General features: G+C 42.9%; 1 protein-coding gene across 1 annotated transcript in view; it reads left to right on the forward strand.

The window, feature by feature from the left end:
* Positions 1-16,986, forward strand: part of Polr3b (RNA polymerase III subunit B) — a 115,028-nt gene that overhangs the window by 38,873 nt on the left and 59,169 nt on the right. Inside the window, exons 13-14 of the mRNA XM_052752921.1 lie at positions 10,912-11,073; positions 14,499-14,699. Of these exons, the coding sequence (XP_052608881.1) occupies positions 10,912-11,073; positions 14,499-14,699 (363 nt within the window). The remainder of the gene's footprint in view (positions 1-10,911; positions 11,074-14,498; positions 14,700-16,986) is intronic.

Here is a 16,986-nt window from a genome sequence, read left to right on the forward strand (position 1 = left end):
GATATGAATTCTTACAAATCTAATAGAAACTGTATGTAGTTTGAAGTATAACTTTCGCATATGACTTAGTTGATTTTTTTTTTTTTTTTTGCTGTGGAAAGTCTTTGTTCTTTAAATAGCCCTGTAGTGTGTCACCTGTGTTACATCTTTTGTTGAGATGTTTTCCCTCGTTCCAATCCTGTAATGTTGGAAGAGAAACGTGACTTTAAGTGATATTAACAGTTGTCTTAATTAACAATTAACAACTTAGTTTAATTTCAATTAGTAAATATTTCTTAGATACTTCTCTGTTCCAGGCTTGCTCCTAGGTACTGGTGCTGCGTGTACAGGAGGAAGATAGACAGACCAAGGTTTGAGTGTGTGTGTGTGTGTACACAAGTGTGTGTGAGATCCAGTGCCCAAGGCAGCTCAAGGCATTAGATGCCCTGGAGCTGCAGCCACAGGTGGTTGTAAGCTGCCTTGCATGGGCGCTGGGAACGGAACTCTGTCCTTACCTCTGAGTCGTCTCCCCAGCTCCAGTCACGTTCTGAAACCATGTGTGAGTGAGTACCTAGGTAGAGGTGGGGTTTGGATTTCATTTGACATGGAGTGGAGAGCCACTGTGCAGGTTTAGTCAGGGAGGGACATGAGCTGGGTTTTAGATCGGAGAGAACAGACTTGGAGATGAGCAGGCCAAGAATGGGCTGGCCAGAGGCGATAGCAGTGATCCACATGAGGCCTGTCAGCCAAGAGGAAACCAGCAGATGTTTCCCAACTAAAGTTAATTTTTATTCGTTTGCGGCAGTGGGGAGTGAGAATGAGTTGGTGTGTGCACGCGTGCTTAGTGGAGATGAGAGGACAACTTGCAGAATGGTTCCCTCCCTCTGCCGTGTGGGTCCCGGGGATTGATCGGGCTTGGCAGCAAGTGCCTTTACCACCAAACTACCTGTCTAGCCCCACAACTAAAATAGAAAGTTAGAATTTGGAAGTTAGAACCATTTTTAGGCTTGGGAAGAGTCGGGATCGGGGATGTGGGGAAGCTCTGTTTGGTTAGGGGAATGCCTGTTTAGCAGGGGGTTCTTTTTTACACATTCAGATTGACCACTCACTCTGCAGGGATTTATGGTATTCCTACTACTAATCCTCATTTTCACCATTTTTCAATTAAAAAAAAAATCAAGCTGTCCTTAAAAAAAAAAACAACAGGTTGTGTAGAGGAATATGGAAGGGAATGAGGAGGCTAAAGAGGATATCCTGTTGCTTAAGAAATTAGAATTAAAAAAGGATCCCACATGCACGAAAACATAGCTTACTGAACAATGTAAGCACATAAAAGGTATTGTGTTGGCAAGAATGTGTAAAAACAATAGCGGCTAGTTCCCACCCCTGGGATGAGGCAGGGGAGCCACACTTCAGCTTTAGATAACAGAGTTGTCTCCACTGGCCCAGTGAGCTCTCCCTCAGTCTGTCACCAGAGAGTTGCCCGGCCAGGCGCCAGTAGGTGTTAGCAAAACCTACTGATTTCAGGCTTAATCTTTGCACTTACCTTTTCTTTTTCGGTAATGTGTTCATTATTTGCTGCACGTTACTCTGTTCTTTGTCTGCACATTTTTTGTTTCTAATGCAGCTTGCTTTGTATGGGCGAGATATGGAATGGCACCAAACTCCAGCACCCTGGAAAGCCAGGGATTTCCATCCCGGGACAAAAGAATGCCGTCCTGACTTCAGAGATTGCCTAATCCCAGCTGTTCTGATAATGTAATTAAGGCTGCCTAATGTCTTTAATTTTGCAACCAGTTTGTGTGAAAAGGAGAATTTGGCACTCTGAAGGCTTAAACACTAAATAGCAATCTCAAGGCGCCTAATTAGAATTCTCTGACATTAAGCTAATTGGTGAAACTGTGTTTCAGCGGCTTAACTTCTTTATTAATTTTTTTTAGCATTTTCATTGAAAATCAATGGATGAGCTGTCAGCACTGTTCCCTGAAATATGATTTGCTTGATGTTGCTTCTGTCTTCAGCCGGAGGAAGTCGAATGTTAGCGCAGCATCCTGCCCTTGTAATCATTTTGCTTCCGACCTGGACTTGGTGGTTCATTGTATGGCTTGGCCTTTCAGCCTCTCATTGCTCTGGTAACTGGACGGCACTACTTCTCTAAAGTTGAGGTTTTAGGAGAGGAGAAATGTATTCCTGTGGCAGTGTTGTTGACGAGGCAGTCCTGTTCATTTGTGTTTAGCACCAGGGACATTTTCTTGTGTCTGAGTCAGGAAGCCACAAAAGATTCAGCTGGAGTCCCAAAAACCTTTTTCGTAATTTGAGACAAAGGCAGCTAAGTGTAAGGACTAACTAATTAAAAAGAGGGCTGGCTCTGTGGTCTGGTTGAGGGTACTTGATTCTGTTCAGGACGCTTGTGCTGGTTCCGTTGTGCTGCCCACAGGAAGTGCTGGAACGGGCTGTGTCGCCCCTCACCCTTCTGCACCTGCTTCCTCCCACTCCCACAGACTTTCTTCCAGGAGAGAGGCTGCTGGGTCTGCCTGTGAGGAAGGATTAAGTTCTCAGGGAGGAAGGTTTCTTTTCAGAACACTTTTGTAAATTCAAGTCCAAGATCCTGGCTGCCTGGTCTGCAGACTTGGTTTTAGTAGAAAAGTAGATGGATGTGTCCAACTTAAGGGGAAAGGCATTTAAAATGGTCCAACTTAGAAAAATTCTTTTGCTGTTAAGGAAAACTTAGTTGTTTTGAATAATTCTTCCTTCAGAGTCATAAGTCTGCTTTCCCATTATAAACTCAGGAATATAGTCAGTGTGGGATTTGGTGAATCTTCAACTTAAATGTTTTCAGTGAGTCTCAGAATTCTTCTTTAAGTGAATCATTGAAATGCTTTTGCTAGTTGACTTTAATCACAAACCAATATGTTGAGCTTTTTTTGTTCTATTAATGAAAGGAAAGCTTACATGGGAAATTTGAATATAATTATGGAGATTGGTGTTTATAATAGCTACTATATTTATTGTTGAAGAAGTATGCCAGCTCCCTCTTGTAGTATAACAGCTACTTAGTGTTTCCTCTCTGTGAACTTCACATTACTGATGTTTTAGTTATCTGTTGCTGTGGCACATGCTTGCCATAAGCAGTGGTTTCCTTTTCTTAGACCTCACAATTTTGTGGGTCAGGCATTCAGGTGGAACTGGGCTGTTTGCCTGTGGTGCTGGTGGAGGTCAGCCATTGGTCATCTAGTGGATGGCTGCAGGAAGGGCTGAAGGGCAAGGTCCAGTGAGGATGTGACTTCAGATGACTCCACACTCTGAGTGCATGTTCTTGTGGACAAGACAGAAACTCCATGTCGTAAGGTCTAGATGCACAGGCCACACTATCGTTAATGCTTCCCCGAGGGTCACAAGCCCTGTCCTCCGTATTTTAGGTGTTGGGGCACATGCCCTGAACCTCATATTCCTTTTATAGTTCAGAGGATAGCCGGAGGTTGAGGCAAGTTTATTTATGTAATTTGGGGTTTCTCCCTGTGGCTCTTTCCCTTCTGAGAATTCTCCTCGCTTTCCAGCTATTTGTATATCTTAGCTGGGGTTGCTTTTTCTCTGGTTCTTCAGTTAAAAAAAAGAGAGGAATTGGGGGGGCAGGGTGCTGGGTCAATGGGAGGGAAGCTTTTGCATTTTGGTTTCCCATTTAGACCCATCTCAGTTCAGCTACTAGGTAAAAAGTCTTAAAAACAAGCAATGATGAGTATCTTCCAGGTTTTGCCTGCCAGTGCCTTCCGAGATGGTGGTGCTTTGCTCAGACAGAGACAGACGCATCCATTGGGTGCTGTACTAGTCACCCCTCTAGTTCTACAGACACCACTTAAATGGTTTTCTTCCTCCTTGTTCTACCCTGACCAAACTATGGGACATATGTTATTGAATAGCATTTATTTTAATGGAGTTCTTAGGACAAATTAAAAATATGTCACACAGATGTGTGTGATGAAGGAGACAGATAAAACGAACACTAAGAGCCACTTCTCAGTGTATCCTGCCATCAGTGCCATTTCATTTTCCTGTTGTCCATTTCCCTCACTGCTCTTAGAGATGTTTGCATTTATTGTTATCTTCATTTATTCAAGACAAGGTTTCGCTGTGTAATAGTGGCCTTGGCTGTCCTGGATCTCACTCTGTAGACCAGGCTAGCTTCAAACTCACAGAGATCCACCTGCCTCTGCCTCCTGAATGCTGGGATTAAAGGCATGCACCACCATCTCCCAGGAGATTTTTGTTCATATTAATTTTAATTATGCGTATGTGGTGAGTATGTGCACATAAGCACAGATGCCCGTGGAGACCAGAGGTGTTAGATTCCGCCTGAAGCTGGAGTTCCAGGAGATTGTGAGCTGCTGGCAGTGGGTGCTGGGACTCGGGTTCCCTGGAAGAGTAGCACACTGCTCTTAACTGTTGAGCCTTGCCTCTAGCCCTGATGACAAATGTAAACCTTTTATTACACAGTGTAAGTTTTGTTTATTTTGAGCTTTATAAAATAAATTTATATCATACAATTCATCTATAACTTTTCTAGTCAGTGTTATTTTTAAGATTCAACAGTATTGTGTATCACCATAGTGCATTTTTATTTCTGTATCATAATCCATTACATGTGGATACCATGAAATATAAATATTGCTCTGCCCAGTCTACTAGTCAAGAGCTTTGTATGCTTTCCTTTTTCTTTAGCCTAACCTTATTCTCCACTTTTCCTGGTTCCTAGTTCAAGTATTTACAGCAGGAGGACTGCTTTCATGGAAGCAGGTTGCCCGTGTCTACGTTGTCTTGTAGATGAATTCCTGATGCTCTCCATCTATGACTCCTTGTCCAACTTTATGTTTTTGTCTCTGCGGGTTCAGGGTAACATCTTCTGTGTCCTTATTTGTGTTTCCTACTTGATGAATGAGATTAAGTTGTTGACCAGTATTATTTCCTGTGCTTTGAAATATCTTGTTTGCATCCTCAGTAATTCCAAGGAGACATTTTGTATGTTTTAGGTCCTGTTTTTCATCAGTTATATATGCTATAGCTATCCTCTCCTACCTAAATTCCTTTTTTAACTTCATGATACCTTTTAGCAAGTATCAATTTGTGCCCAGCTTTGCTAACTCTATTTTTCAGTATTTTGAGCTTTTTGTTTTTGAAACTTAGATCTGTTGTTGTTGGTATTTTACTCTTTTTTGGGGGCCTGCCACCCAGCTACCCAATAAATCACACACAGAGACTTATTGTTAATTATAATACCCGGTCTTTACTTAGCTTAGTTTCTAGCCAGCTTTACTTAACTTTAAATTATCCCGTCTATCTTTTGCCTCTGGGCTTTTCCTTTTCTATTCCTGTATACCTTTCTTTGTTTCTTACTCTGTGGCTTGCTGTGTAGTTGGGTGGCTGGCCCTTGGAGACCTCCTTCTTCTCTGGCTCCTTTTTTTTCAATTCCCTCTTCCCAGATATCTCCTCCTATATATCCTCTCTGCCTGGCAGCCCCGCCTATCCTTTCTCCTGCCTTGCTATTGGCTGTTCAGATCTTTATTAGACTATCAGGTGCTTTACACAGGCACAGTAACACAGCTTCACAGAGTTAAACAAATGCAACATAAACAAAAGTAATACACCTTAAAATAATATTCTACTACATAGATCTTTGGTATTTGTTCTCCAGATAGTTTTGAATGGTGTAAAGAACCCCATTTCAGGGCTGGGGATTTATCTTAGTTGGTAGAGTGTCTGTCTAGCATGCCCACAGTCCTGGGTTCATTCCCCAGGCCCACACAAACACAGTGTGGTGGTGCATTGTATATAATCCCAGGACTTGGGGGTTGGAGGCAGGATGCTCAGAAGGTCAAGGCCTGGGCTAGAGAGATGGTTCAGAGGTTACGAGCATCAGCTGCTCCTTCAGAGGACTCAGGTTTGATTCCCAGAACCCATGTGGTGGCTCACAACTGTCTGTTTGTAAGTCCAGTCCCAGGGGATCTAACACTCTCTTCCGGCTTCCATGGGTACCAGGCACTCATGTGGTACAGGAGCACACGTGCAAACAAAACACCACATGTAAAATAAATTTTTTATAAGTTTAAATTCATACATATTACATGATGCCAGGCTGGTATGACACCTTCAAATAGAAAGGAGGAGGAGGAAGGATCGGATTTCATTTTTTTTCAGATGGGAAACGTGTTGTCCCAGAGCTGTTTGTTATGTGATCAAAGTAAAGACTTTCCTGTCAATCAAAACTGCACCTCTGTGATGTGACAGTTGTATGGGGGTCTATCTCAAGGCTGTGTTCTAGCCTTCGTCTTTTGCCTGTGCATCTATTACCTTTTCACAAGGCCTGGACTACTTTAGAGTTTTAGATTTTTCCTTGTAAATCTTAGAATTAGTCTGCTAATTTTCATAAAAATTATTCTAGGGATTTTCATTAGAATTACAGATAAAATTGTGAGAAAACTTGTAATCTTCAAATATTAGTCTTATTCATAAATCTTGCTTAGGTTTCCTTTCCGTCTTCCATTAAAGATTTCTAATCTTCTCCAAGGAATGTCTTTTGCCCTCTTAAAAACAAAAAACAAAACAAATAAAAAAAAAAAACCCAAAAACCGTATTTCTGGCGCTAGAGAGCTGGCTCAGCAGTCACGGGCATTTGCAGCCCTTCCAGAGACTAGAGTGTGCCTCCAGCATCTGCACCTGCACCAGCATCTCACGACCACCTGTAACCCCACCTCCAGAGGAGAGTGCCTCTGCTATACCCCACACACCTGCAGACACACACAAATAAAAAGGTATTTTTAAAAGATTTATTTCTAAGTATCTTTGAGAGTTATTTTTAATGAAAAAATCAATATGAAAATCTTCAAATATAGAAACATAGTAAAATCAGCCATCATCTATTCTTTAGTTATTAGAAGTTCATCTTTTTTTTTTAATTGAAGAGATTTTCTATTCATTTTATATACCAACCACAGCTTCCCCTGTCCTCCCTCCTCCCGCCCCCCAGCCTTCTCCCCAACCCACCCCCCTTCCCACCTCCTCCAAGGCAAGGCCTCCCATGGGGAGTCAGCAGAGCCCAGTACATTCAGTTGAGGCAGGTCCAAGTCCCTCCTCCCTGCACCACGGTTTTGCAAAGTGTCTCACCACAGGCACTAGGCTCCAAAAAGCCAGCTCATGCGCTTGGGACAGGTCCTGATCCCACTGCCTGGGGGCCCCCTAAACAGTTCAAGCTAAACAACAGTCTCGCTTATCCAGAGGGCCTAGTCCAGTACCATAGGGGCTCCTCAGCTATTGGTCCACAGTTCATGCCTTTCCCACTAGTTTGGCTAGTTGTCTCTGTACTTTTTCCAGTCATGGTCTCGATGTCCCTTGCTCATAGAATCCCTCCTCTCTCTCCTCAATTGGACTCCTGGAGCTCAGTTCATTTTGTTCCATCTGCATCCTCTTGAGCACCCTCCCGTCCCCTCTAGTTCTCATAGTAGATTGTTTAAACAGGCTACAGCCATCAAATTATTTCAGTATCTCAGATAGAAAATTATACTATATAGGCATAAGACATGTCTCTAAATCATTTTCAGACCTAAACTTTTGAAAGAGTAATTTCTTTTTTGGGGGGTGGGGAGCGGCTTTCGAGACAGGGTTTCTCTGTGTAACTTTGCGCCTTTCCTGGAACTTGTTTGGAGACCAGGCTGGCCTTAAACTCACGGAGATCCGCCTGCCTCTGCCTCCCGAGTGCTGGGATTAAAGGTGTGTGCCACCACCGCCCGGCGTAATTTCTTATTATCATCAAGGATCCAATGAGCTATTGTGTCTCACTTGTCGCAATTGGTTGATTTGTATATTAGATTTCCTTCTGATTGTGCGTGTGTGTTTCAAGAAAGTGAATATTTTATTCTAAGGAATTTCCTGCATTCTAGGTTTGGCTGATGGCTCTGCAGAAAAATAGAACCAGGAAAGGGAAAGAGGAATGAATGAATGAATGAATGAATGAGTTACAGCAGTGGCTGATGTGGTTTTAAAGGAAGTTCTATGATACGCTGTGTGCCAGCTGGAGAGCCAGAGAAGTCAGTGTGTGGTTTGTCTCCTATCCAAAGAGCTGAACACAGCTGAACCAGTGGTAGATATCGAAGCCTAAAGCTGAAGGCCTGAGAACCTGGGGTCCACCGTTGCCAATCCTGGAGCCCTGCATGTGGTACAGGAGCTGGGGCTCAGGGACATGTGCCTTGCCTCTGCCTTTCTGCTCCATTTGAGCCTCCATGTTAGATGATGCCTGCCCACATCAAATCAGTTCTTTATTCAGTTTACTGGTCAAATGCCAGTCTATTCCAGAAACATCTAAATAGACTCAGAAGGAATGCCCATCAGCATTGACACCTAAAATGAGCCCTTACTTCTACTTCCTGTTTTGTGGTAGTGGGGATAGTCTAAAGCATTAGACCACTGGGCTACTTGCTTAGGCCTTAGAGTCTGAGGTGGTTTGGGGGTAGACAGGGTCTCAGTGTAGCTCAAACTGGCCTTGAACTCACTGTATATCCTAGGCTAGTCTCAAAGTTTGGATCCCCCTGCCTCTTCCCTCCCGAGTGTTGGGATTGCAGAAATGTGCACAACACCTAACCTCCTTGTGATGAGTGTTCATGTGTGTTGTATGTATTAACATGTCTAATTGGGAATGGAGTTTGTAGAGACTAGACACTCTTGAACATTGTGTTCTTCAGCTGGACTCCTTGATGGCGGTGGTGCTGTGTTCTGTCAGGAAGGATGTGTCCTGTGTGTCTGTCTTTGTGACACTTGGTAGTGGGGACTAGAATCCCGGTTCGTCTGTTCTAAAATTGACCAGCTTTTCTCCTAAAGGGTTCCTTATTTGATAAGGATCATTTCCATTTCTCATCATTTCTTTATGGTATGGAAAGTCATGGTATCAAATATTTTCATTCTAACACACTCGTCATCTGGAATTTTAAAAATAATACTTTTTGTCATCATCTCTTTGCTTCCCTTGAGACATAATTGATGTGTGAAAGGCAAGAAAAAATTCTAGTTAAAATCTGAAGGGAAAAAAAGTCAGGTTCTTAGTATGTAGTCCTGGCTGCTCTGGAACTCAGAGGTCCGCCTGCCTCTTCTCCCCAAGTGCTGGGATTAAGCACGCTTGCCCCTAGGAATGGCCTCTGAAAAGAGGGGAATGCAGGAGGATAATTGAGTTCTCCAGTTTCTTCCGGAGACCATCCAGTGTGTTAGTGTCTTCTTTCTGAACTTGATGATAAACAGGAATTGAAACATTTTTACTTAACTTTAACACTGGCTCCTCTAAGTTTTTTTTAGCTAATAAGTGACTGGTGGCTCTTGACTGAGATTGCATTGAATCCGTAGAACAGTTAGAGCTGACTTGTAAATGACTCCAATCACCTACTCCATGACTGTGGTGCCTCTCTCCTCGTGAGCATTTCAGTCATTTCTCTTGGTGCTGTTTTAAATACAGTTGCTTTTTGTTTATTGGACTTGAATCATGCAAGCTTGCTAAATGCACCTCTCATAATGCAGTTTCTTTTAGAGTCCCTGTGATCTTCTTGACGATGTATGTGTTACCTTCGAGTAAAGACAGCTTTACGGCTTCCTTCTCATTGTTGATATCCCTCCTTTGCCCCGTTGAACTGAATGCCACTCCACTGCTGTGTGAGTAGGGATATGAAGAATATGAAGATGTGCGTGCTTCCGTGTCCCCAGTTTCATAAAGGAAAGCCGTCTGTCCAGTCCCTTCCCTACGGGCTGGGCCCCTGCTGGGTAGCGATGCGCAGGACGTGGAATCCACCTCATCCTCTGACATTGTGCCTTTTCTTGACGTTAGTGACCAGGAGATCTGTCCGTCCTCCTCCAGTGCTAGTCTGCTCTTTGTTGTTTCTAGGGGCAATGCTTGTGGGTGGCAAGGACGATTTCCTCCCGTGCTCCTACACGGGGCAGCAGCTTTGCCCCCGCCCTTCTCTGAGCTCAGGTTCTCTTGCCTCCTAGACGTGCTAAGCAGGTTTCCTGACCCTTCCCCAGCTGCTTATAGATTTGTTCTACTTCCAGGGAAGTGGGAAGAGTTCAGCTGCCTTTGTTCCAGCAAAGGTGTCTTTCTCTCTTACTCTTATGTGAGCAAATCATGGGAGGGGGAGAAAACAAAACCTGTGCGTGTTGGCTTTTCCTGTGGTAGAGACTGAAGAATCTGAACTCTTCAGATGGTGTGGGCCCATTCTTCCACAGGGCCACCGTTCTTGTTTTACACCGGTCTGGGCTTCTGAGACAATGTAGTTCAGTTGTGCTGGAGTTCGAACCTCATTTCATGGGAGATACAGACATGACTTTGTGTATAATTTCTTTCATTGGGTGTTGTGTTTTTCAGGTTTTTGCCATGACTTTGTACTGGTTTTTGTTCATTTTCATTTGTTGCTAATGTTCTTGTATAAGTATAGCTCAATTTGTCTAAATTTTGTTTATATAGATTGCAGTTTATAACAGATACTGGTAGTGTCCTCATACAACTAAATGCAGATTTCAGTAGGAAACTGATTCTCAAAATGCTCGCCACTAGGGAGTCTCACTTCTGGTGACTTTAGAAATGCAAATTACTGCCTTTTCCCTCAGATCTACTGAATCAGAAACTTCAACTTTCAGTGCCTTTCTTCGGAAATTAAAATTGGTCAGTAAAACCTAAAAATCTGAGAGTATTCTAAATTGAATATCTCTGGTTGCCAGGTTTACGTCACCTTTGCTCTCATTCAGCATTCCTACATAGAGTTTGACATATATCCGTCTAAGTTCTGTACATATCCATTAAGTTGAATTTTTCCAAAAATACATTGTTTTCAGTATTAAAATTTGTCTTCTTTTTCTAAAACAGAGCCTTAATTGAGACCTAAACTTAATCATTGCATCCTTGTCTTCTAGCTCTTAGCTCTTCTTTTTGAAGATTTGTTCAAAAAATTTAATTCAGAAATGAAGAAGATTGCAGACCAGGTGATTCCTAAGCAAAGAGCAGCCCAGTTTGATGTCGTGAAGCACATGCGTCAGGACCAGATCACCAACGGCATGGTGAACGCCATCTCCACTGTGAGTGCAGCTGTCTGTGCTGTCTGTGAACGCAAGTAGACTAGAATGGGAAAGACCCTGCGAACCTGGGTGACGGGGTAGGGATCATGAACGACACATTTACAACAAAGAAACGTGAGAAGGTCACAGATTCTCTCTGCAAGTTCATGTAAAGTTTGTCTTCTCAATAGGAACTTGGTTAATATAGCCACTCCCCCATAGCCATCTCGTCCCATTCGAGTATGGAATCATTTAGCTGTGGTGAACTACTGCTGCCTTTCAAAAGTAATTCATAAATTTAAATAACTTGGATTATATTGTGGTTTTCCTACTTTTTGTTAGTTGCAAATTACTTTCTAAGCTTAATTCACAAATTAAACTTTATCATGGGTGTGTAAAGAAAACAGCATACAATTATAGGGTTCTGTACTTCCTGCATTTCAGGTATCCGCTGGGACCTCGGGACAGGTCCCGCATAGATTAGGAAGGCCTCTGTAACTTCACTGCTCTATTATGGTTCCTGATGGATGGCACTGTGGACATGCACTTGCAGGGAGAGGAAAAATCCCCTGGTTTAACTGTTAACAGTCCTTCTTCTCATGGGTACTTCCTCGTTTTTTCCTGTAATGAAATTGACATATCAGGCAGATTTCTTAGTTGGCAGCTTTTGTCCGAAGCCATACAACGGTGTTTTATTTCACAGTAGGGTTTATATTCTTCAGCGCTCCATCAGCTGTTCCTCTCTGGGCTGGGAACCTGTCCCTGCAGCTGCTGTGTATTCAGGGCTGGGCCATTCATGAAAGGCTGTCAGATAGGTATCTGCTCCCCTTTTAAAAGCATAGTAACTATAGGTCTATCTGATGGAGTCAGCTTCACATAGGATATTACAGACACACAATTAGTTTTATGGATGGGTTTTAGCCCAACACATTGACTCCCATAACCATGAAATAATAGCACAGACTTGCTTCACTGCTCAGCTTCAGAGATTGAGTGGGTCTGTGTGGACAGCTTTATGGTTCTAGCTACAGCTGACATGGAGGTGCAAGCCACTTCTGTGCCTTGGCCTAGGTTCTCAGGCAGAAGACCTACAGCATCAGCATTGTCTGAGTAAGAGCTCCCCTTTCTCGTGACTGTGTTCTTCCAGCGTGACACTGGTTTATCTTCTCGGCCACCTGCCAATTAGAAAGCACTGGGCTGGCAGGTGTGTCCCAACCGGAGGTGGCTGCACAGTGGTCCCAACAAAAGAACACGTTCACCAAGTTAGCTTCTCTGTGGAGAGTTTCAGGCTGTGTCTCCCTCTGTGCTCCATTTGTCTGCTCCTGCAGAGTACTAGAATAAATTTGCTCAGCTTCATTCCCCACCTACTTCCTATTTACTAGCAGGCTGCCTCATTCTAGCTCTCTGCTGAATATTTATCTCATTTCCTCTTACCTCTGGTCATAAGTCTCATCCCAAGAAGCAAAGAAGCCAACTGAGTACACAGCAGTCTGTGGGATGATTGTTTGCTTGCTCTTGGCTTTTAAGGGATAGAGCTTTACACCTAGAATTTAGAGCTTTATTCAAACTGCCAAAAGATTGAAGATTCGTAAGAAAAGATTTTGAACTTAACAAATTAAAATTTTAACTCATGAGGGAGATCCCCTGAAGTCATATTTTAATATCAACTGTTATTTGAGCTCTGAAAACAGTTGTTCTCAACCTGTGGGTTGTGACCCCCTTGACAAATCTCTATCTCTGAAAATATTTCCATTCATAACATTAGCAAAATTACAGTTATGACATAGCAATGGAATAGTTTATGGCTTGGGGGTCACCACAACATGAGGAACTGTATTGAAGAGTCGAAGCATCAGGAAGGTTGAGAACACCGTCCTAAAAACCCACTAATTTTCCTGTTTTGAGGCTTCTAAAGCTGGGATCGACAAGTGCTCTCCTGAAATTGAATTCAAAAGTTTGTGCTAAAAATTTTAAGTCATGAAGATAATTGAGTCAAATGGTTTTGAGATTTTTTTTACTTTGCTTTTTCATGCATGCTGTTTTCCACAATTTATGTTACTATGTATTCATGTCTTCGGAGCATAATATTTAATGTGTACAACTAATATAAACAAAAACTATATTTGATATAATCTGATATGCTCAGTACATAGAAATAAAATTAACATTCAAGATTTACTCACAGAAGTCCATTTTTATTAATATTTCAGGTTAGCATACAGAGTAATAGAGTTCATTGTAGCAGGAATCTTAAAGAGTCTTATTAATAAAATCAAACCTGAGGCCAGTTATTGGGGTGAATGCTGGTAGATTAGAGAGACAGAACAAGCCACAGCTACCTCACCTCAACAACTTCTCAGCTGGTCTTGTTTCCTCAGACTGGAGGCCTCTGAGTCCTCATCCAAAATGGGTCTCAGCTGAACTGCTACTCAAAACCTAAAAGCTTAACCAGCCAAATGCTTCTAGTTTCTGGCCCTCACGCCTTATATACCTTTCTGCTTTCTACCACCACTCCCTGGGATTAAAGGCACGCTTTCTGGGATTAAAGGTGTGTGTCACCATGCCTGGCCATTTCCAATGTGGCCTTAAACTCACAGAGATCCAGAGGGATTTCTACCTCTGGAGTGCTAGGATTAAATGTGTGAGTGCCACCATTTTCTAGCCCTTGTATCTAGTGGCTGTTCTGTGTCTAATCCCAGATAAGTTTATTAAGGTGTACAATATTTTGGGTAACACAATACCACCACAGTTCATTATAGCTTCTTTATACTAATGATAGCATTCTGTTTTAATATCGATGTGATCTCAGAGGTATTTCTTGATTTGACAATATACTATTTCTTAATGAAAATAATGTACAGTTTTAGGGCTGAAGGTGCTCCTCTGGGTAGAACACCTGCTTAGCATTTACAAGTCCTGCATTTGATCCCCAACATTAAAAAAAGACAAAACAAAAAGGCCAAGATAGATTAAAATATTCAATTTCATATTCCTTGGGCCTAGATTAAGAAAGTATAGATAATTATCTCTCATTAAACTACTGTTGGTTAAGAGTGGTTTTTTTTCTGAGCTTATATTTGTCTAAATACTGTTGTTGGGAGGCATCTAAATAACAGTGCAACGTGAGATTCCCTTTGCGTTTTAGTGCTTCCATACTTCATTTCTTGCTCCCCATGGAAGCCTCTGGTTACACTGCTTTGGGCAGTGGACCCTGAGTCCCAGGAAGGTGATTCTTCTGGGACACATACTCGGAGCTGGTTACTGGCCACAGTGTCGCCTCATTCTATGCCTCTGCATAGACTCTGGCTGAGTTTTGACTCCAGTTGTATCATTTTGGTTTCTGTACTTCTATCATGGCTGTATGTACATTACAGGAAGTTACTATGATAAACTTCTCAGTTTATGAACCGGTTAGGAGTCGTCTCCTGTATCTCGTCTCTCTACAGGGGAATTGGTCTCTAAAGCGATTTAAAATGGACCGCCAGGGTGTGACCCAGGTGCTGTCTCGGTTGTCATATATTTCTGCACTCGGCATGATGACAAGAATCTCTTCCCAGTTTGAAAAAACAAGGAAAGTGAGTGGTCCTCGTTCTCTCCAGCCATCTCAGTGGGGGATGCTGTGTCCCTCTGACACACCTGAAGGAGAGGTAAGATACCATGGGAGTCTCTATGGGGTCAGAGGTCATACCTGTTGGGATGGGAGTCTGGGGTTCTGCTTCTGGACCCATGCACTAGGCTGTTTCTTCTGTTTTGATTAACTGATTATTTGACAAGAAATACTGATGTAGTTTGTCAGTTATATTACGCTATTCCAAAACAAAGCCAGAGAAGCCTGTGATTCATTATCTCATCTAAAGAGATTCGTAGTCAACATTTCTCTTTCTCATTTTATCCTAAGAATCAAGCTATGCAATAAAGATGTGGACAAGTGAGAGAGCCACCACCTTTGATGCTCAGAAGGATCTTTGAGTATGTTCTTGATTTCTTTAGTTGTGCCTAAAGGACAACTCATAGTGTATAATCAAAGACCTGCAGTAACTCTGAATTATATGGGAAGCACAAGCCATTACCTAAATACCAAATCATTGGATTTGCCAAGATTTAATTACTTAGCCAAACTGTGTCCTCTGTTCCTTGCCTCTTTTTTATAGATTAAAAAATAATAATAATTTGTATGTATATGTGTGTGGCTGAGTGTATGTATGTGCACCACTTGCATGCAGGTACCACAGAGGCCAGAAGAGGGCACTTTATAGCCCCTAGAACTAGAGGAGCAGGCTGTTTGTAAGCTGCTCAGTATAGGTGCTAGGAACCAAACCGGGGTCCTCTGCATCTCTCCAGCCCTAGGCTTTCTCATGATACTGTTGTTAGTGTTACCTGATTCTATCCCTTTTGAGCCATAAACTAATGGAGGAGGGTGGTCCACCACTGTATCTCCAGGTAATGGAGGAAGGTGGTCCACCACTGTATCATCTCCAGGTAATGGAGGAAGGTGATCCACCACTGTATCATCTCCAGGTAGTGGAGGAAGGTGGGACACCACTGTATCATCTCCAGGTAATGGAGGAAGGTGGGACACCACTGTATCATCTCCAGGTAATGGAGGAGGGTGGGCCACTACTGTATCATCTCCAGGTAGTGGAGGAAGGTGATCCACCACTGTATCATCTCCAGGTAGTGAAGGAGGGTGGTCCACCACTGTATCATCTCCAGGTAGTGGAGGAAGGTGGTCCACCACTGTATCATCTCCAGGTAATGGAGGAGGGTGGTCCACCACTGTATCATCTCCAGGTAATGGAGGAAGGTGGTCCACCACTGTATCATCTCCAGGTAATGGAGGAAGGTGGTCCACCACTGTATCATCTCCAGGTAATGGAGGAAGGTGGTCCACCACTGTATCATCTCCAGGTAGTGGAGGAGGGTGGGCCACCACTGTATCATCTCCAGGTAATGGAGGAAGGTGGTCCGCTACTGTATCATCTCCAGGTAGTGGAGGAAGGTGGTCCACCACTGTATCATCTCCAGGTAATGGAGGAGGGTGGGCCACCACTGTATCTCCAGGTTCGTACAATAGAGGCCCTGCAAATATACAGTGAATGAAAAAAATAAGTTTATAACAAGGGAAAGGTGAGGGGTTCAAAGTATAGGAATTTGTTAGGATTCAAAAGAAGTGAAAATTATATGTCCAAACAGGCTGTGGTTTTTAGAAAAATTCAAATTTATCTTAAACTGTAAGGAAATTCACATTAAACTTATACAGTTTCCAAATGTATACATTATGAACTTTGAAGTATTTAAATTTTCCAGAGATTTCTTCAGCCAATATCCATAGCTAAATTTATTTTTTCAGTCTATCTTAGGGTTTTTATCACTGTGAGGAGGCTGAACCCTCACCAGCAGCCTCTCCCACGATCTTTTCAAGGACTCTGACCCTGCCACGTGGTGCCAAGCCTCATCATCTCTCCGTAGCCCCTTCATTCTTGGGGTATCGATTTCAGCTGAGGCTGCACATCCACCAGTGCCCTCTCCTGGCCTCTCACAGTGCCAAGCCTCAGCTGTTCTCCATGACTCTTCATGTCTTTAGAACCAGTATCACCTGGGAAACTTTCACATTACCAAGTTTGGCTGCCAGCACAAGGTCCATCCTTGGCTCCCTCTTGACCACAGCTTCTGTGTGCTGACCCTGAGGGAACATGCCCAGATTTGCCATCCTCAGTAATGGTGACGGTCTCTTTCTAATTACTGTTGATTCTTCAGCTCCAGCTGACCAGTATCAATTTTCTCTGCAAAGCAAAGGTTTCCCTTTAATGGTTCTTATTTCAAAATATTGAGTAGCCCTGATAGAGTCTTTAAGGGGCTCGCAAACTTCTCACTGAAACCTCACAAGCCAGGCTTCATTGTCTCCATAGATCTCAGTGTTCTTCCAAACTTCCA

Source organism: Peromyscus californicus, unplaced genomic scaffold, assembly GCF_007827085.1.
Source record: "Peromyscus californicus insignis strain IS unplaced genomic scaffold, ASM782708v3 Scaffold_24__1_contigs__length_46423439, whole genome shotgun sequence".
NCBI classification, from domain to species: Eukaryota; Metazoa; Chordata; class Mammalia; order Rodentia; family Cricetidae; genus Peromyscus; species Peromyscus californicus.